The sequence below is a fragment of the Chelmon rostratus genome, chromosome 10 (genome assembly GCF_017976325.1).
Source record: "Chelmon rostratus isolate fCheRos1 chromosome 10, fCheRos1.pri, whole genome shotgun sequence".
Taxonomy (NCBI): Eukaryota; Metazoa; Chordata; class Actinopteri; order Chaetodontiformes; family Chaetodontidae; genus Chelmon; species Chelmon rostratus.
Window position 1 is genome coordinate 19,617,538 of NC_055667.1, and position 21,384 is coordinate 19,638,921.

The window sequence follows — 21,384 nt, forward strand, 5'->3', positions numbered from 1 at the left end:
CTGTCTGCAGGCCAAAGCAGCTGTGCAGAGAAACTTTATCTTTTCAGAGTCCAACAAGTCCCCTCATCTCGACCTCCACCATCACGTCTGGCCCTGTCTCCAATCGGTCCCACACGCAGGACCATCTGATACCAAATTTCCCCCCTACCCTCCTGAACCAACAGTATTGATTATCAGCACTGGCCTCCTAGTTTTAATTAGTTAGCTATCATATAGTCCCAGTGGTGGTGTGTGGTGTTTAGTCTCCAACCTCCTGCTCTGGCCCTCACCTCCAGGGGTTTAAACCTCCCGTGCTTCCAGACATAAAACATGTCAACACTTTCTCAAGTTCTTTTGTGTGTTTTTCCACTCCCCACCTCTCTCTCATACATACACACACACATACACACACACTTTCTCTGAACCCAAACCACAGCTTTCCCTTTCTCTCTACTTCATTTCTCACTCCTTCTCCCTGTCACAAACACACACAACTCCATCGTTCAGTTTTTGTAACTTGACCAATTTGTCCGCCTCGGCCGCTCCGTCTCACACCGGAAGCCGCTTCCCCAAACACGTTCGAGGAGGCTTCTCATCACAGGAGGGCCAGAAAATTAAAACACAAGTATGTGCTGAAGGCCAGTCATTCCTCTGTGTGTGCAGCCTGTCCTTGACACTGTTAGTACGCCTTTCTCCCTCCCGTAGATTTATGCAATCGCTTCTGTATACACTCCCAGTGGACTAAAAGCACATGCATTTGTATGTACACGCATGCTTATGTGCGGAGAGAAACAGGCACTTTTTTCTCTCTTTTTTTTTGTTTTTTTTTTTTTGCCCAAAAGGAATGTTTCTGGAGCTAATTAGTGTTATTGAGTGCATGCTTTATTGCCTTCTGCTGGACAGGGAGTAAGCCGAAGCAGAGGAATGTAACAGTTGGTACAGATAGTGCTGCCTTCCTGTCAGGTAATTTCTCTTAATGTTCTCCACAATTTGATGTATTATGGCGAGGTCTGGTGTGTAAATAAATACCACAAATGGAGACAGAGAATCACTCCTCACATCTCCTCTCATAAGCTTCAGGCAGCTGCAGAGGTCCAGGAAAATCATGCTTTTTTCATTTATTATCTCTCAAATTCACCTGTTGAACCCAGGAGTCCAGAATGACATCTGGATGCACATAGCAGAGCCTCTGTGCTCTTGGCCGGGCCGAGGCACTTGCTGGGAGAAATGATGAAACGCTCTGCGGGTGGGACTTGACAATGTGGCGAGTGGTCAAAAGGCCCAGATGTACTAAGCAGCGGGCGTTCTAGCTCTGCTACAGTGATGGACGGACCTCCTTCACTGCCAGGAATGCTGGGCTCATTTTAGTTTTTCTAATAATTTCACTCTCATGCTCTGACTTTTTATTTTTTTCTCTCCTTTCTGTCACTCTAAAAGTAGCTCCATTTTAGTCGTGAATTCCCTGTAGACAATATGCAATCGCTGCAAAAAGAACACAGAGAGAGGAATAATTGATACGTTAACGTGAGCTGTGAGATTGGGAAAAGTCCAGAATGAATGATTCCAGAATGAATTACATTTTCACCCGTTTAGCCACTTCTCTTTCATCTGGGTTACTTTGGCCTTGCCTTATCAGTGACCGGCAGCACATAAGACTCCCCTGCACTTCTATGACGGAGGGTACCAAGCAGCGAAGCTGAGAGAGCAGATGTGGGCCAGAGCACAGCCAGAGATCCTGGGACCAACAGCTCCGCTTCTGCAAAAACAAATACAGCACTCTTTGCTTGGTACTGGGGCACTGACAGGGCGGAGGGGAGAGGGGGAAGGAGGTGAGAGGAGAAGGAAAGGAGAAGGCCAAGGGAGCAGGAGAGGGGATCACGAAAGGGAGCCGTGCGTTTCTTGAAACCAAGCACATTTCTTGCTTTAGTCCTGTTTCTTGTGGGAACATGATGTGCTTTGGAGCATTCGTGTTAGGGCAGTTATGTGTGTTTGTGCATAGTAAAACACTATTTTAGAGCCACCTACCCTGCCCAGTCACCAGCTGCACTGTGTGTTGTGTGTTAGTTCTCCTCCGCGGAAGATTGCGTTAGCGGAAGCCCATAATACTGACCAGATTCCTCACCAGGTTCCAGCAGCCAAATCAAAGCTTGTAAAAGCAGAGCAACAACTCTACGCAAGTGTTTTTATGATAAGTGATGAAATTTTGCAGCATGGAATATGAACTGCATGTGGCAGGTTTCTATTTATTTAGGCAAGCGTGCAGCTGCATTTCCCTTGTGTTTTCCCTCCGCAGCTATTTTGTTTATTTTAAAAAAGCAGTGGGCTGCAATTAAGCAAAATAAACAACAAGCTGTTAAAATCAGGGTGCCAATGTGCCTGTCATGTGCGCATAAGATGCCGCTCTGGGATGCAGGGGGAAATTATAAAAAGTTTTTATGTAGACACCGTGTAGACACATCTGTGTGTCTCTTTGTGCCAACGTGCGTATTGTATGTGAATTTTCCTGAGGTCTATAATAAGAGGCGGCTTGGCTGGTCGACGAGGGTGTGGCCCCTGCGGCCACAAAATTAAAGAACATAAAAGCAAGGGGATGAGGGGAAGCGTGAGTGGGGGAAACTGAATGGCTGTGGTTCCACGTCTCTGACTTGTTTTATCCTGCAGTTAAGAGGAAGTGCAGATGGTTACAGTGGTATTAGCACAGAGAGATGTCTCACTGCTTGACACAGATCTCTCCACACCCCTTCATCCCTGTCCCTCAACACATTATATCACACCGCAGAACAATGAGCGCTGAAGATTTAGGATGTGGTTTCTTTGTTCTCGCCATAGCCTTTCACTAATATGCAGTCTCTCTTGACAGACCTCTGAGGGAACATGATGATGTCTAAGTTCCAATATTCAAGATGACTCAATTTGTCCTGCACTCGCTGTAGTTTGGGCTCTTCAGATTCACCACTTTGGCTCAGAGTAAAGGACAGGCTCATCCAAATTATAAAGACAAACATAAAAGATTGTAATTGTAAACATAAAAGAATAGATATATACAATTATACACTTTCAGACTTACCACTAAATATATGGATGAAATTATACTTGACAGTGTGTGTTACCTCGAGTAAGACTGATTGTTTGAAGACACGTTCATGAAGTTTTGTGATTTTTTAATGTTGTGAACCCCACAAACAAACAAATAATGTAGCTAAAACTAAAACTGACGTATTAACATGTTTTTTGTTTAATTCACGAATTCATCAACTGAAGTGTAAAAACAACAGTTTGGAGGTTTTGGGGGCTTTATGTGGGGTTATGTTATGAGGGGCTGCCTGGGAGCAGTAACTTGCTGGAGTCTGCACTGGTTGCCTAGCAACTGCTCGCATCAAGGAAATAGTTTGGCAAATAAGCCGACTGATACAGATTAAACGAAATGTAGTGTGTTAATCAGTGAGCTTTAGAGGTGCTGAAATGTGGATTTCATCAGTAGGGCTGCACAATATGTTGTTTCAGCTTCAACATCACAGTTTGCACATGTGCAGAAGTTACATCACACACCTTAGCCTACAGCTTTTTTGCTGCTTGATATAAAATGAAAACTCACAAGAAATGTCCATCTGATATCACATAGTTTAGTCCAATTCAAGAATTTTTGGCTACACAGAGATTGATCAGCTCCTAATGTGATCTGGTGGACGGCTGCATCTTCAATTTCTTAACACAGCCGTCTGAGAAGCTGTGATTGGAAAGGGTTTGGAAAAGGGCAGGCACTTTCAAAAACTGCTTGGCAGATCATTGGATGAACAATCTGTCTGTCACTGTCTATCATGGGCTAACTTCAACCAATCAGATCAACAAACCAGTAGAAGAGCGAAGCATCTTTTCCGTCGAGAAAAGCCTAAAGTGCTGTTCTTTGCTCTTCTTCTAGTGAATAAATATTCTACACTTAAAACAAGTGAATTGTATAAAAATCCAACTCCCTGTACATTTGTCATGAAATAAGCTATAGAGAACAACTGTTTTTTGTACCAGTCTGTAAATATATTAAGTTAAAAGTTGTGCATTTTAATATGGGGGTCTATGGGGATTGACTCAATTTTGGAGCCAGCCTCAAGTGGCCATTGTAGGAACTGTGAGGACTTTTGGCCCTTTTGGTTTCTTTTTTCAGCCTCAGAGGTTGCTGCGTGGTTCAGATATAACTGATATTATAACAGCATCCATGCTGACCTCTACAGGAGCCGCCATTGTTTTCAAACAGAGAGTCGCTTCTTGCTGTCATTACACCTAAACCACACATGTATCTGTCAGTAGTTCCTCGCAGGACGCTGACTGGTCCAAACTACTGTGGTTTGGACACAAGCACGTAACTTGAAGCCTGGCAAGATGGATTCTTGCATGATCTCACAAATCCAGCCGCCTTGCAAGATATCTTGTCGCCTACCGCAAGCTGAGAATGAGCGCTGCCTGTTTTGGCTGTTTGATAAATTGATTCTGTAGTTTGGATGAATCCACGTTTAACACAGCAGCTGTGCGGGGACTCTGTGAAGGGCAGAGCTAGAGAGGCTTTACGGTCACATGCATTCCTGTGAGTTCCAGGCTGTTGCATATCCAGTGTAAATCTCTGGGCCCATGATGCCCAGCGAAGCATGAGGTGGAACCCGGCACTACAGTTCACGGGTGCAGAGGGCAAGCGTGTTTGATGGCCTCAGTGAGAGGGAGAGAGAGAGGTCAACAAAGCTGCCATGAGTATAATCTGAGACCTCTTGCTTGCCTTCAGGCTTGAAAACTGAGAAAGGTTTGGTTTGACCACAAGTCTTAAATGTAAAGACTCGTCTTCCTGTGGTTACTGCCTCTACTTGCACATGGGCTCAAAGGCAAAACGAGATTGTGCACGCACACACGCACACACACACACACACACCCACGGCACACACACAAATGCACACTGCGGTGAGTTAATGATCGTTAAGTGTGAGTAAGTTATAGCATGAAACTCTGCTGACCCTTTCCCAGGGAGCCTGTGCTGTCAGGCCCTATAGCAGTACAAATACATCACACAGGCATGATGTCATCAGTACTCGCCAGTGGGCAGGATGTTTCCTAACGTGGTAATCGCCCTACTGTGGGTAGTCACCCGGTACCCAAGAGATCAAACCCTCTTTACTCTTTATAGGATAAACATCTTGAGCAATCTGCCCCTTCCTTGCACTCGTTTTTCTTCCTCTGTCTCCTTTTAGCTTTCAGAAACTATGACTTACTTGTTCCTATAACTGTGCTTAAAACATTGTCGGAGTAGGAGCGACAGAAAGAAATGAAGAGACAGATCATTATGGTGCATCAATCAAATGCATGACTCTCTAGCCGTGTTTCCACTGCACGGTACGGCTCAGCGCTAATCGCCTCGCTTTGGTACGAGGTACGTTTGTTATCCGCTGCAGACTGTAGGCCCTCAGTGTAGGCAGGGTTCTTAGCTGATCATCACCGTATGAAGCTGCTGTGATTATTTTCAGTGTGGCAAAAACACAGAACAATAGAGGATTTTGAAGTGATGGCTTCGTTTCAGAATGGGCTGGAAGAGGGAAAATAAAGACAGGGGGTAGGAGTGCAGATGATGACTGGCTGCACAGTGTCGGTTCTAGTGGCGATTCTCTGACCGATCATGTATAGTGTTTCCACTCCACCATTTTCATGGCTCAGCAGGTGATACCAAAGAAACTACCAGGAACCAGGTGCTATTTATACATTTTGACAATGGAAAAACAAAATAATAGCAAGTTGAGCCAAGCATACAGCATATATAGCTTTACAGTCCCCTTCATTTACCTCCAGATTCTCATCACGAAATGATCTGACCGTGATTTTATTGACATATTGCAGTCCTGGTTTCTGGTTTTGGGATCAGGTGTGCCGTGAAAGTTAATGGGCTCTGCAGGGGATGGAGAACGTGGTGCAGATAATGGTGGCGCGGTTATCTCAAGAGAACTGAAGGAGGGAGGGGAGGGGAAGGAGCTTAAGCCGGCGGTTGAGAGAAGTGAGAGTGGTGCCAGGGGTGAGATCCCCCCACCTCCCGCAGAGCAGCGGAAGTGTGCAAGGCGGGACTGAGGGGTGTGAGGGTGCCGAACAGACACTTGGGCTAATGCGAGCCGTCAGATTTGTCCGCTGCTGCTCCGGAGCCTGAGGTGTCGGAGAAGTGTCTTAGGTCTACAGGCCCGGCAGGAGGCGGGGAGAGGAGGGAGAGGAGGGGGAAAAGGGTAGAGAGGGACTTGCAAGAAGACTTACATTTAGTTTTTGTTATTGTCAATAAATCCCATGATAAAACCAAAACAAACTGTGTGTCAGTCCGTCTTTCAAGACGTGATTTCCCCAGCTTTCCTTTGGCTCTCAGCCTCCGACAGAAGATGTAAATCTTTAAAAATTGGTCAGAAAATATATAATTAAAAAACAAAAAAGTTAACCAAGTTCCTAAAACAACTGTGAACATAAGTTTGTAGAACATGTTAGTCAAACAGGAGTGAATAGTGCACTTGTTGAGGACTGTTTTCAGCTTTCAGCACGATGGTGTACAGCAGGCATCTCAAACCGGTTCCATAAAGGGCCGCGTGGCTGCAGGTTTTCATTCCAACCCAGGAGGAGCACATCAGGCCAACCAATCAACATCAAGGGATCACTTAGTTATCAGCTGAAGACTGAGATCAGCTGATTAATTGATTGCAGCCTGGTGTGTTCCTCCTTGGTTGGAATGAAAACTTGCAGCCACGTGGCCCTTTATGGAACCGGTTTGAGATGCCTGGTGTACAGTATATGGCATCGACTCACAATAAACTACAGTGTCCACGTTCGTGGTAATGAAGGGACAAGACACCAGTGCAACAGTGTGGCTCACTGAGTAGATGCTGGCGAGAGGGGGAGGTTCATCAGGGTTTTGCTACACAGATAATATGTTAGGTAGACGCATCTGTTCATCGATCTTGTAATGAGATTTTTTGACAAGAAACAAGAGAATATCAACAGCCCTATCCTTCCCACTATAGACAAACAAGGAACAGTCATCTTATGATGGATTTCGAGCCCTTTGGAAAAAACTTTGTATTTATGATAAAGTAGTGCGGTAGTGACCTGCAAGTCACTAATCACAGTTGATCATTTTCGGGAAAAGGATCTGAGGTTTTGACTGTTAGCAGGCACAGACTCGCAGTAGTGGAGAACATGATAAGGACGCTGTAAGCCCCGTGGCGAGGCATACATCTCGAAAGATGCTGACAAAGTGTTCGTACGGTAGCAACTCTCTGGCTGCCAGGTGCACGGGGGGTTTGGAGGACGGAGAAGTCGCCACCATCCCGACATCTCTGATGTGTGCTGCTGCGCACGTGTGTGGCCTGCACAAGTCAAAGGATGTGGGACAAGTGTGCATCATCAGCAGTTTGTATAAAAAGCAGATCAGATGTCAGAGCAAATGATAAAAGCGGCTCACAGTGTATGTGTGTGTGCACGCTTGTGTGTGTTTGTCTCTTTGCATGTGTGCGTTGTTGCATCTCTAATTATGGATTACAGGAACCCATAATGATTGTGTTACCGTGCTGTGACGCACAAGGCCGTTCGCTGCACAGGAAATACTTTGTGATCGTTGTTTGTGTGTGTGTGTGTGTGTGTGTGTGTGTGTGTGTGTGTGTGTGTGTGTGTGTGTGTGTGTGTGTGTGAGGAGCAGCAGCAGCCCATCCAGATGCAGGCTACTCTGAATGAAGGGCTCATGTGGCATGAGAGGGCGTGCTCGCCATGTTTGTGGTGTATGTGTGTTTGCGACACAGGTGGGGCGATGGCTACTTACTTCCTCCCAGAGGAAGTCATAAATGCACCCGCGTGGCTTTGACTGTGCCTCTTCCCCTCATCTAATGACTGCCATACTGCTGTAACGGCCTGTAAGAGAAGAGAAAGAAGAGAGGGACAAAGAAAGAAAGGTGGCAGAAGCGAACTGTGCCGGCCGCTCTCATCCTCTCTTAGACTGCGCAGATGAAATGCACACGTTGAAGAGCGAGATGCGAGAGAAATAGAAATAGAAATAGCTAGTGTGGGAGTTTCACAGCGGCGTCCAGCTGTTCTCACGGGCGATGATAAAGAGCTTTTACAGTGAAAGGGCGGGCGGCTGCTCCGGAGGCTAAACAACAGGTCTGGCTCTCGCTCCAGGGGGAGTGCACCTGCGCCGGGTTACAGGAGGGGGGAGAGGTCCCTGGTGTTGTTGGAGAATAAGCAGGCCCTGGAGCAGAGAGGTATAAAGGAGAATGCGTGAAAAGGCACCAAAAAGTATTGTTCTCTGGATTGATAATGTTATGAAAATGCTTCTGTATGTTCCTCTTTCCAATAGAGTCCTCTTGTTAATGTGTGTTTGCTGTAAATTTGGGGAATATGGTTGAAATCAATATGATGAAACGAGTAAGAATATTAGTGTGATGTTAATATGTACGACAAATACTTTAAAAATATGAAAAACGGTTGATAAAATAACCTAACTGGTGTTCTGTACAGTGAACTGTGTTCTTCTGTCTGTCTTAAAACTTGTTTCTGTTCGTTTTAAAGCTGGGCTGAGTCACTCTGGGGGAAGGTTGTTGATGTCTCCTCACTGTCCCGAGCTGCCTGTTCTGTGTGTGCCCCTGAAAAAAAAAAAAAAATCCTGGATTTTGTACACAGCCCTGGCTCCGTAAACGGGAAGCAAACAAAGTGGCTTGGCCCAAGCGACACCACACCGTTCCAGCCAATCAGCAGCAGGTGGCGTTCGTGCTCGCGCGCAGGACACGGGGATAGGGGGGCGAGAGGGACGGCGAATCTGGCACGCTAACGTGCAATCACGTTGCGAGGAGGGAGAGATGCCAATATCAACAATCTTTCTCCACAATGACTCACCCCACCTTTAACTGCAATTTTCTTTAAATCAATCAATCATGCCATCGCCACAATTTCCAAACTATATTTACTTTTTCTGCCTTTTCTCTATTTTACAGTGGACACTTTCACCTCTTTAGGTGTAAAGTTATGTCTGGAAAAAATGCTGTTTGGTTGAATCCTTCACAACTTGGCCATAAGCTGGCCACTGGGCCAGTATACAGCGTGTAGTGGAGTGTGAGCGCGAGCTGCAGGTGTAGTCGTGAGCCATGACTCCCATGAGCCTCAGACTTCTTGATGGAGTGGTCCACAGGGCAGGGCTGGCACAAGTGTGGACAGAGAGAAAAAGAGATCATGAGGAAGTCGGGGTGTCGGTGGGAGTGGTGTTAATTAGGGTCCGCGGTGAAGTTCACGTAACCTTGAGCTCCATTGTTTTGAGGAAAAGTCGAACAGCTTTTCAAACCAGTCCAATGTGTGACCATAACAGATGGAAGACAATGCTGGAAGCTTAAGTAATGTAATCGCCAACAGAGAGCAGAGCTGTCCCTCATTGAAGAGTAATTAGATCCTTTCTTTACTCCTGCTCTGGCCAATCATCTCACAGTGCTGCCTTTGTATAATGTCCTTCAGCAACTGGGTTTAATAGAGACATAAATGAAAGGGCATGCAGAGGAGAGAGTCCACTGGGAAAATTACATATGAGGGAAGAGGGGAAGCAGGGCCGAGGAGGACAAAGAGGCAGGTGTGCAGTGAAAGAAATGACACCACGCTCTGTGGTGAAACGTTCACATCGTTGCACACTTGTATTACTGACAGCTGCTGTGGAACAAGTACAGCGTGCTGTCGTCAGAATTCCTCTCAACTGCGATATTTGTGTGTGTGTCCAGTGCGATGATAGCTTGGCAAACGTCCTGGGACTTTTTCCCCCCTGCCAGAGTTGCGCAGGGTTCAGGGGCAGTCGACGCTGATCAAGAATTGTTGAGCAGCAATAGATGGTTGATGGATGGCTGCTGAGGGAGGGGGCTGCAGGAGGGGCGTCTCCTCTGTCGCCCAGCTGCGATTCAGCCCTGCGGCAGCATGTGGTTGATATTTAACTGTATCAGGAGTTTTTTTTCATAGTTGATTAATCTGTTGTTGATTATTTTTAGCCACACTAGCGCCGTGGCTCTCAGGGTGTCTCTGTCCGTCAGTCTGTCCAACACTTTGGTCCAAACTGAAATATCTCAACTGTTATTCGATGGATTGCAGTGAAATTGTTTACATACGTTCATGGTCTCCAGAGGATGAATCCCCTGACTTTCCCTCAAATTCTTTGTCTTTATTATTATTATTATTATTATTATTATTATTATTATTATTATTATTATTAGTAGTAGTAGTAGTAGTAGTAGTAGTAGTAGTAGTATCACCATGAGGTTCACAGCTGTGGTTCTGAGCAAAGCTTCATTGGACATGTAATGTCCCCCCCAGGATGAATAAAAATAATGATATCAATCATTTAGATTCATCATCAGGCCAAAACTCTAACTTGTCCAATACTTTGATTTATGACCAAATTCCTGCAAATCTAATGACGATCCCATCGGTCTCAGCTTTGCTTCTTTTTTTTGTGCCAGTTGGCGAATGCTAGGATACCAACAAGCTGAACTATTATTGGTTAACACAGAAAACATTATACCGGCTAAATGCCAGCATGTTAGCATGCTCACATTAGCATTTAGCTCAAAGCACCACTCTGCAGCCTCACAAAGGCCAGCATGTGGACTTGTTTCAGTGAATCAGTGAATCCTTTCGATATGTAAATGTCGGGGGACAGAATGTGTCCAACAGCACAAACCAAAAGATATTTGCAATGTTATCATTTCATTTGCAGTGCTACGTTTCCTTTCCTTGAAGAACACTTCATAAACTCTGAACTGGAGGAGCTTTGACTTTAATTGTTGCTCATAAATTGCTTAAAGATTAAGCAATTCGGAAATTTCTTGTCAATTAATTTTCAGTCAGTTAACCAATGAATAAACTCACTGTTTCAGTGTCCAGCACTAAACAACAGCATCTAGGAAGGGGCAGGATTGAAAAAATGACCCCAGGGTCTGGGGGTCAGGGTCAGATGATGTTGTTTTTATGGGTTTTGCAAGCTTAGAAATCCTGTGTTTGTGCATATTTACGTGTCTGTGAATGTATGTATGAATGCGTGAAGGTTTGGGGGGTCTGTCTGACAGTTGCTGAAGAGGAGGTGGAGGGAGAGCCGGGAGATGATGAGAGACAAGGCGCTGACCCCTGGGGTATCCTGCTGGGACGTGAGACGAGCAGGGTCAGGGGGGCCACATCTTGGGGGCTGGAAGGCTGGGATGGGGGGTTCAGAGAGAGGAGGGGATGAGGATGGGGTACACCAAACATGGAGAACCAACTCATGAGAACCAGATGAAGGGCAGACTGGATGACTCTCTGGGGCTCTGAGAGGAAGAGAGGGAGAAGAAAGGGGCTCATAAAGCTGTCAGAGACCGCCTGCATCTCTCTATCACTGGCTCAGTGTGTGCCAGATGCAATGCTAGTGCTAGTCCTCATAACCGTTTCAATCATAAGCTAACATGTGTACTGCATATCTATAGGTGTTTTTAATCTGGGACTGACCCAGAGTCTGACAAGCTGTGTCAGCTCCTTGCTAACAACTGCGGCTGATGGACGGTGGAGGAAGAATAGATTAAAATCTGGGAGGAAAAGACATTTGTTTTCCTTTTGCAAACAGAGGCTGTGTTTTGTCCCTCTATAAGATACAGCTCTGTTACTTTCTTATGAAGCCAAATTATCTCTCTGTGCCCCCCTGCACACGTTTTGCATCCCTGCAGGAAAATGAGGGATGCAAAAGAGCTTGTGTGAAAAGAAGCACCATTCCCTGCATAGATGCAATCTGCCTGCTGATGCATTTTTATTTCATGTCATGTTTTTTTTTCCACCCTTTTCTTTTTGTAGTTGAACATGATAAGGAATTCCTACCCGTGCGGCGGCATCACCGAGAGTTCAGATTCGACCTATCACGGATCCCCGAGGGTGAGGCGGTCACTGCTGCTGAGTTTCGGATATATAAAGACTTCATCCACGAACGTTACGATAACGAGACCTTCCGCATCAGCGTCTACCAGGTGCTGGAGGAACACACTGACAGGTGAGCAGAGGTGAAGTTGATTTTTTGGGTTAGGGTTAGGACAATATTAGCAGCCTGTCTCCAGGGAGGCAATGGCAGCTGTTGTTCCACCACTCTGGTCCAGACTATTGGGTGGATTGCTGGGAAATTTTGTGCACACATTCATGGTTCACAAAGCATAAAATCCTATTTAATCTGGGGATCCTCTTACTTCTCCTCCAGGTGCAACATGACAATTTTCGTTTTTTAGTGAAATAACAACTGTCAGATGAATCACCATGGAGTTTGGTAGTCATTCCCAATTCTTCGGTTCATAACAATTATCCTGAAAAGCTAACAGCGTTCACATCAGCCTCAACTGTACTGTCTAGTCACTGTTAATTAGCAATGTTACAAGCTAAACTAAGATAGCGAACCTTATACCTACTGTAAACATCACCATCTAAGCATTGTCACTGTGAGCATGCTGCTGTAAGCATTTAGCTCGAAGCACTGCTGTGCCGGGTTTCTGCTACCACAGGTCCACAGGTGTCAGACTGTGTAACTCCACCATCATTTAATGCAGCGCTGTGCTGATGTTGTTTTCACATCACAGCATCATGAACCTTCTTTCTGCACTACTCCATTATTTATGTTTACCTTCGCTAATATCCAATGCATCTGTGCAACTCTCTTGTGCAATGTTACATATTTTTTAATACTTATATATACATTACTTATATATTTTTTACTGTGCTATACTTTTCTTACCATGCAATAATACAAAACACTGTATTTTATTATCCATATATCTTACCCATGTGCAATACAGAAATTTCCATTCTATAATATGTGTAATACATATATATAGTCTGGTTTTATTTATATCCTTTTTTATTCTCTATTTGTTTCTTTTACGTCTCCTTTGTATTCTGTCTGTAACAACTAAAAGGCCTCACAGAGCCGCTAGCGTACACTGTTAGCTTAAAGTTATTTATCGCTGGAATCATGAAAATGTAATATTGCACTGCAGTGATAGCAGGATGAAGTAAACATAGTTAATTGAATATTTTTGGGTTTTGGGCAGATGTTTCTAATTCATGACCTTTGAATCTGGGGATTTGTGAGAGGCTTTTTATTATTATTTTCTGACATTATATAGACTGGATTGTTAATTGATTCCTTAAAAAAGATCAACATATTTATCATTAATGGAAATAAGCAGATATTGCCGGCCTTATCTCGAAGCTAATCAGAACAGGTCTTAGCCCCACCTTCTCCATGTTGCTAATCTTGGCCATCCAGAAGGTGTATGTAACTCGGGAATGGCCCGTGTCCCCATCTCCGCGACCCCTCCTAAAGGTTTCTGTTGTCCAGAGGGAACAACACAGTCATTTATTCGTTTGCCAGAGACGGGCCTGGGTACATGAATGAAGCCGAGCTCTGTGACACACTATCTGCCCAGTCAGAAAATAGGTCAGGATACATGAATGGCCACATGAAGAACAAGGGATTTTAGTCTCTGATGGTGAAAGAGTAGAAAATCCAGTTCAGTGTTCAGTGCTGAACAATAGGACTGACTCGGACATGCACTATTTCACTCGCTACTTTTCACAGTTTTTTCCTCTTTCGCAGCTGTGCTTCTGTCTCTCTCTCTCTCTCTCTCTCTCTCTCTCTCTCTCTCTTTGGCTTTCTGGCTCTCCCACAAAAATTCCAGCCAGTGATGGACTGTGTGTAGTGTGTGAAAGGACCGGTCGTTTATAAAGCCATTATTGTCAATTAAGAAAATGAAGTGTTCCCCTGGGCCTCACCATCTGGAGCCCTCCCCACCTCTCTCCCTCACTCTCTTTCTTGCTCCATCTCTTTCTCTCTCTGTCTGTTCGCTCCGTCACACTCCCCCTCTCCACCACATTACTTTGCTTTGAGCTTCGGTCAGTTAAGTTTACACCCTGTCACATCTTTTGTAATTGTGCGTGCAGCCGCTGTCGATGTTCGTCTCTGACTTCAAGTGTGAGCGTTTGTTGTTCTGCGTCCTCCTGCAGGGAGTCAGACCTGTTTCTGCTGGACTCGCGGGTGATCTGGGCGGCAGAGGAGGGCTGGTTGGTGTTTGACGTGACAGCCACCAGTAACCACTGGGTCCTGAACCCTGGCAGGAACCTGGGACTTCAGCTGGCCCTGGAGAGCACGAATGGTGAGCATCACTCAGATCGGCGTGTCGCAGGTGTCCATCTTAGCTGGGTGATGTGCATATGCACAAACACAGACAGCTGAAGATAAAGAAAATACAAAAAGATAGATGGAAACCAGAGAAACGACGATAGCGATGACTCAACACCCCTCTCACAGGGTAAACAAAAATTATAAGCTTCGAAGAGACATTATTTATTGCAGGGCTGTTGTACACCTGCGCTTTAGATTGTACAGGTGCACATAGTGGTGGCTTAATTATAAGTATGAATTAAAGTATCTAGTTCGGTTTTAATAGTTATTTCCAGAAGGTGAACATTAAAATGTACTTAGAGTAAAACCGATCAAGCTCAAGCTTGATTTTAAGTGCAAAAAACGCAAATTAAAGTGTAAAAAGTAATGCTGGATTTGTGTAGCTGGTAGCATTTACACTTGACTTACGCAAAAGTATGAAAACGTAATGTTATTCATTGCCTCCAACCTTGAGGTAAACTGTACAAAAAACATGAAAAAATGTGCTATAAAACCTTGAAATCATCCTTTTAAGATCGTCTCCGAACAGGCCCAAATTAACTCTATGTAACACTGTAACGTGGATAATGCTGCATGTCTAACAAACAAATAATATCAGCCTGCATTATGGCTGTTCTCTTAAAGGCCCCAGAAACGGTTGATTCATTCTTTGTGTGTACACAGCCAAGATAAATCAAACCCTGCTCTCCGTCATTCACCGTCAGCCATTCATCCCCGTCGCCATTCGTCATACCCTCAGCATCATTAGAAGGCATGCAGAAAATACACTGCGTTATCACAAAGATAACATCTCAGCAGGAGTTTGTCATCACAAGGCTCGGATGTTAGTCAGTGGAAAACTTTATCCGCAAACTGTGAAGCACAAGAGCGCGTTTGAGAACATTATCTCGCGCCGGGTGGCAGGATGTTACATGTTAGGCAAGGAAAGCACACACTGTATTGCTTTCATGTTATGGGAGTGGAGAGCTGGAGAGGCTGTGTCCATGCGTGTGTGTGTGTGTGTGTTGGATCGGGTATGAAGGGTGATGGGTGAGCGTGTACAGACAGGCGCACAGGACGTCCCGTCGCCAGCGGCGACCAGAAGCCTTGATTTACCACCAGACGGTGATCAGACACACATTCTTCCGTGTGAGAACTAGATAGACACCGCTGGAGTGCACATGCATGTGCAAGCATAAACACACCCACACATTATGAGCACAAAAACACAAGTAGAGAGGCTTTGATGTTTTTTCAGAGGTTGAGCGTGGATGAGAAAAAGGGAAAGGAATTCACAGAGGAAACTCACATTTGTGAAAACCGAATGCAGATAACTGACACTGTCAGGAAAGAGAGGACGGCACGCATGCGAAATAAACTCCAGACACATTTATTTGATTTCAAAAGCATTCCCTTTCTCCGTATACGTCACCTTTCAATGACACCAACACCTGCTGTACCGTTCTCTCTGTCTCCCCCTACAGGAGAGAGTATCAACCCTCGTGTGGCAGGGCTGATTGGTCGCAGCGGGCCTCAGAACAAACAGCCCTTCATGGTGGCCTTCTTCAAAGCCACCGAGGTGCACCTGCGAAGCATCCGCTCAGCACCAGGGGGGGCCAAACAGCGTAACCCCAACCGCTCCAAAGGGGCGAAGAGCCAAGAGGCGCTCAGAGTGGCCAATGTTGCAGGTAACACGCAGAGAGTATGTGTCGGATGCACAGTCAGTGCCGATTTATTCATGTTTTAATCAGGCTTTTATTCGCCATGTGAGGGATAAATGGTCAGCCCATGAGAGGATTCTCTGCATTTTTACAGCGTGAGGGCCAGCACGTTCACGAACGCTCAGTGACATGCAAGCACTCGCAAGCATCCACAAATCCAAAATACACCCAGAACCAACAAAAGCACGCCATTAGAGCTGCTGCGACTCCTGCACGACTAAACATGCGATGCACACTCAGGGCCTTTGTTTTAGAGGTGTGAGAGGACTGTGTTTATGTGAAGCGCTGAAACATTAGACTGTAATGCCTGAGCTTCAAATATCCCTCTGCTGTCTTTGTTTATTTACACAAGCATTACAGAGCAGTTGGGGCCAAGTTCCCTGCATGGAGGTAAGGCAGCGCAGGCTTTTATGGTGGAACACATCTGCGGTGTGCTGTGGGGCAACCGGGGCCACAACACATGGGCCAAATGGGCCTGTTTGGAACTTTGGATAGCAGTGGTCTTTAACTGGATGATGAGAACCAGTTGCTCATGATCATTTCCAACGTTAACCACTCTCAGGAACTAATGTACCACAGAGCCCCAGAGGTCACCAGAAGAAGAGCGGGAGAGAGATGCCATTCGATAGAAAACAGACAATTCTTTTTTTCGTTTTCGCACACAGAAGGGGTGAAGAGGAAAAGAAATGTCGAAATGAGCGAAGAGAAAGGAGAGAATAAATAAAGAGGGGCGAGCCTGCACTGTGTGCACATCTGTTTCATCCAGTGGAAACTCAAAGCCCAGCAGAGTGACCTCTAAGCAGGGTGGCCCATTCATTTGAAACAATTACCAAACTGCTGCTGTATCTGGAGGTGATTTCCTTCAGCCATTGTTTAAAAGTTAATGTTTTGTATGAGGATGCTGGCTGTGTTTTGGTCTGTTCTTTATCATCTCGGCCTAATTGGGGCCTGCCCACGGTAAATAGTTACTCTTGTAGCTGAATGGGATAATAGCGCATGTATTGGAGTATAATCTCTTTTTGTCTTTCTCTGTCTGTCTGTCCTCCTCCTCAGAAAACAGCAGCACTGATCAGAAGCAGGCGTGTAAGAAGCATGAGCTCTACGTCAGTTTCAGAGACTTGGGGTGGCAGGTACGGAAAGCATTTCTCTCCCAGGTAGCCAGGAGCGCTTGGCCCGACAGAAGCCTAACTCAGGCACTCCCGGTTGCTGCTCAGAATCCTGATAAATGACACACTAGAATCAGCCCACGTAATACTTGAGCCCAAGGGTGTAATTTCCACGGAGAGTCCACCACACTTGCACAGCTTCAGCTCGATGTGCTCGCTTAAATCTCTCTGAACTGCGTCCTCTTACTGTCCAGCTGCCACACTAGACGCACACTTTAGCAATACGTTTAAGATTCTCTGCCTTTCAAGCTGTCCTGACCCTCTGGTGAGCATGATCAGGGCTATAAGAAAGAGACCTGCAGACGCTGCTCAGGGCTGAAACTCCCCTGCATATTATGTTTTTTTCAAACCAACACAATTAAATAAAAGTAAGTCAGCTAATTAATCTATTAGTCTATCGACAGGAATTTAATTTGGAACAATTTTGAATTGTGCTTTTCACTTAAAAATGCCAATAGTTCCAGCTTCACATTTTGTTGGTTGAATGAATTTGGGTTTTGCACTATTGGTCAAGCAAAACAAGCTATTTAATATTTAAACTTGGTCTAATTTTCACTATTTTCTGACATTTTACCGACCGAACGCTAAATTGATTAATGGAGGAAATGCTGAGCAGATTAATCGATAATGAAAATATTGTTATTTGCAGCTGTAAATGTATATTTTGATTAATAGCGGACAATGTGCAATCATAATGTCCTCCTAAAAGACATTAGAGTAATAGCACAGTGCCATTTTTAGTAAAGATGCCAATACAACATTATCTGTTATCACGGGTATCAGGTCCTTATCAGGGAAGTAAAATGATTAGTGCATTATTGAGACGTTGCATAGCATTTCTTCTAAAGGTCTGATAGACTGTGACATTACAGAAAACATGATTTCATCATAATAAATGATTCACTATAAATGCAGGAAGTAGCTTTCACATGTAGGCAGTGATAGCAAGTGAGGTGAGGGTGCAGGGGGAAAAGGGCAGGTGCATGCTGGATCTGCTAATAGCTAATTCGGCCCGCAGTGTCAGTGTTTAAAAACCCCTGAGAAAGAGGAACCTCACTGCGTCCCCTCAGTACTACAACCAAATGTATGCTTCCATGGCCCGCCACTGGCCCAAATCTGGCTCAAGTGCTGCTAACAGGAGCTAACATATCGCCAAAGTTCACACAAATCCAATCCACATCGACACATACGCAGCCACATGTGGGCCGGATCCCCCTCCAGTGCGCCGATACTGATGCACACACTCTCACACTTTCTCCCTGGATTTCCATCACACTGTACCAGCTCTCCAAACCTAAATTTCTCTCCGTCTCCCTCCCCACTCTCAGGACTGGATCATCGCTCCAGAGGGATATGCAGCGTACTATTGCGAGGGGGAGTGTGCCTTCCCGCTGAACTCCTACATGAACGCCACAAACCATGCCATTGTGCAAACCCTTGTGAGTAACCATGAAAGCAGTGAACAAAAACCCAGCAGTCATGTTAAGAGTCTAATTATCTCATCATCTGTCAAGACAATGCAGCCGCTGTTGCAACTGGTGGATTTAATGATCCAAAATGCTTGCAGATTGTATTTTAGAGTAAACTGTCAGGCAAAGCCAACATTTTTAAGAATTCTTTTCCCACCACAGTACTTTTCCAGTGTATGATCCTGTGCGTTACAACCGTTTGTCAGTATCCATTCATGCTGTAATGATGAATTTAACGTTTGAATCCCTCCTTCCCCGCCCCCTGCTCTCCCCAGGTTCATTTTATTAACCCGGAGACGGTTCCTAAGCCTTGTTGTGCCCCCACACAGCTCCACGCCATTTCAGTGCTCTACTTTGATGACAGCTCCAACGTCATCCTCAAGAAATACCGCAACATGGTGGTCAGAGCTTGTGGCTGCCACTAGACTGTCAGCATCTTCACAGAGAGACACACACATGCAGTATGCACACACACACACACACACACACACACACGTGAGTAGAGAGGGCTTCTCCTTGCTGTTGAAAGCATTGAGGATGAGGAAGCCGAGTTCCAAGTGTGGAGCACCGTCATGTTTTCGAGGCTGTCCAAACGTAGACACGGTGGCGAGCGGCCGAGCAGGAATTTCAATCGAGTTCAGACCCTCGGCCACACACACACACACACACACACACACACACACACACACGTTTGTGCTTCCTACTGTGTATACAAGACATTAAAAGCAGTGATTGTACTGTATATTCATTCACAGTCAACAATCTTTTGTTTCTTTCAGTAACTGTTATTGTAGTTCATTCTCTTACTGTAGATTTCTATGCATATGTATATTTTTATGACTGAGAGACCTGGATGGATGTTCTGAATTTCTTCCATGTACAATGCTGTGTAAATAGTTGTTTTCAAACAGAACAAGAAGTGTATTTATTTCCTGGAATGTCACGTGGGTTTTGTGTTTTCTCCTGTATGTGATGCTGCCCGTTCTCCTCGACACACACGAACTCTGAGGGAACGCAAACGAACCTGACGGAGAGCGCCGAGTTCAAACTCGAGCCCTCTCCGCGCCTCACGTGCGCACGGACGCTACACACTGATGGTGGGAGGCAATCTATGACAGCCCGGATCTGCAGGAACACACACATTTCACCAGTGGAAGCTGTTACACACACCTGACGCACATTTTTATAGCGACAATCAGCTGAACTGTCGGGTTGGGGGGTGGAGTGGGTTTGGGGAGGGGCTTTGTTTTGCATCTTGTTCGGTGTGCTAGACATTTTCAGGTTTTTTTTTTTTTACATTCCTCTGCTGTAATACAATCTGTCATATTTAAAAGGTCTATTTATTGAGAGCTGCATAAGATGTTCCACAGTGTGCTCCGATGTCTCAACCATGTTTTACTGCTGAACTGGTACAACAATAAACTGGGAGAAAAGCAACAAAATCACCTTGACGTGCGCTGTTTAGTCTGGATGAAGGGCAGGAGTCAACTGGCGAGCTGGTGGGAGACACATGCCGGTGTCGGTACGCGTTCCCACACTAATATTTGCTGGGATTGTAGCTGCATCCCACACCCGCTGACCTGAGATCTGTCTGAGAAGTGTTTCCACGTTCAAAAGCAAACTGAAAACTGTTTTCTCAGGCTCGTGATGAGTTCACGCGTGTGTGTGTGCGCGCGCCTGTGGTTCATGTTTGTGGGGTGGATGTGGGTTTTTTTTCTGCCTTTGAGTGGGTGCGTGTCTGCAAATGCACTTTAATGTAAAGCACATTGTGTTTACGTGAGATGTGCTGTATGTATTTGACATTATGGTGAGAGTTGCATACTGCACATGGATTGGAGCTTTGGAGGAGCTCAGAACTGCAGCCCTGAACCAGCTATCCATTCATCTTTGCTATTTTTAATCGGTGTCACCGCATACGAGAGCTGACAGTTAAATTCTACAGTCATTATTTAAGGCTGCTTGTGGTTTTAGATTGGATTTGACATACTGAGAGACATTTCTACTATTATCTAATATTCAAATATTTTTCTCACTTGATTTACTCGTGCAAAGAGGAGCAAGAAGACAGCATACTGCAAGGAATTGCGCATAGCCTTTAAAATTAGAATAAATCAACACCTCTCTGACTGCGCGTCAACAATTAAAAGCAATGCATTTCTTTAAGTGTTTATTGCAAGTCTGCTTGCCTGGGTTTTATCAGGGACTTCTGCTTCCCTGGTGCAGTTAACACTACCCAACACCACCTGCAAGCTGTTATAAGACGTTATTAGGCAGGCTTTCGGCATAGTGTTTGATAGTATAGCTGCACAGAGCCCTGCAGCCTCACCAGTAAGCAGTACCAGAGACTAACAAACCAGTTGTTCTCTAATTGAGCAGCTCCTCTAACAATAGCACAAATTGGCCTAACAAACGGGTCACTTTGTGTGGGAACTGGCGGTGACGCGGATTCACACATTAACACTGCCCTCTGCTGGGGAAAAGCGAGCGTGCAGCGTGTTTGCCTGCACATGCTTATGTCACTGTTTCTTATCAGTCTGGACTTTGGATTTTTGTTGTCCACCCGCTCAGTATCATTACCTGATGTGGAGAAATGGCCACTTCTTCAGTGAGCATCATAAAACCCTGCACGGAGGCGGGGGAGTCGATGAGAAAAGAAAAAAAAATCCTCTCCACCCACGCTTTCATTTTCACATGGACGTTTCGTTATGAGTGTTAGCAGCATATCTGCATGTGTGTGTGTGTGTGTGTGTGTGTGATTCTGCATGCCTCACTCTGGGCTGTGTGATTAATGCACACCGGTGCTGTTGCCCACATGCTGATACCTGTGGGGGTAAATGGAAAAGGAATTTTCCAATTAAGAA

At 45.3% G+C, this 21,384-nt stretch overlaps 1 protein-coding gene across 2 annotated transcripts in view; it reads left to right on the forward strand.

Annotated features, from left to right (window-relative positions):
* bmp7b (bone morphogenetic protein 7b) overlaps positions 1 to 21,384 on the forward strand; it is a 42,873-nt gene that overhangs the window by 4,987 nt on the left and 16,502 nt on the right. Inside the window, exons 2-7 of one of the 2 annotated variants that reach the window (XR_006007174.1) lie at positions 11,818 to 12,010; positions 14,011 to 14,159; positions 15,652 to 15,855; positions 16,942 to 17,018; positions 18,383 to 18,493; positions 18,799 to 19,212. Coding sequence is in view for 1 of the 2 variants with exons in the window: in XM_041946581.1 (XP_041802515.1) it covers positions 11,818 to 12,010; positions 14,011 to 14,159; positions 15,652 to 15,855; positions 16,942 to 17,018; positions 18,383 to 18,493; positions 18,799 to 18,948 (884 nt within the window). In the remaining variant the exon portion in view is untranslated. Of the gene's footprint in view, positions 1 to 11,817; positions 12,011 to 14,010; positions 14,160 to 15,651; positions 15,856 to 16,941; positions 17,019 to 18,382; positions 18,494 to 18,798; positions 19,777 to 21,384 lie in introns of those variants that run through there. The other variant, XM_041946581.1, reaches the window with a different exon arrangement.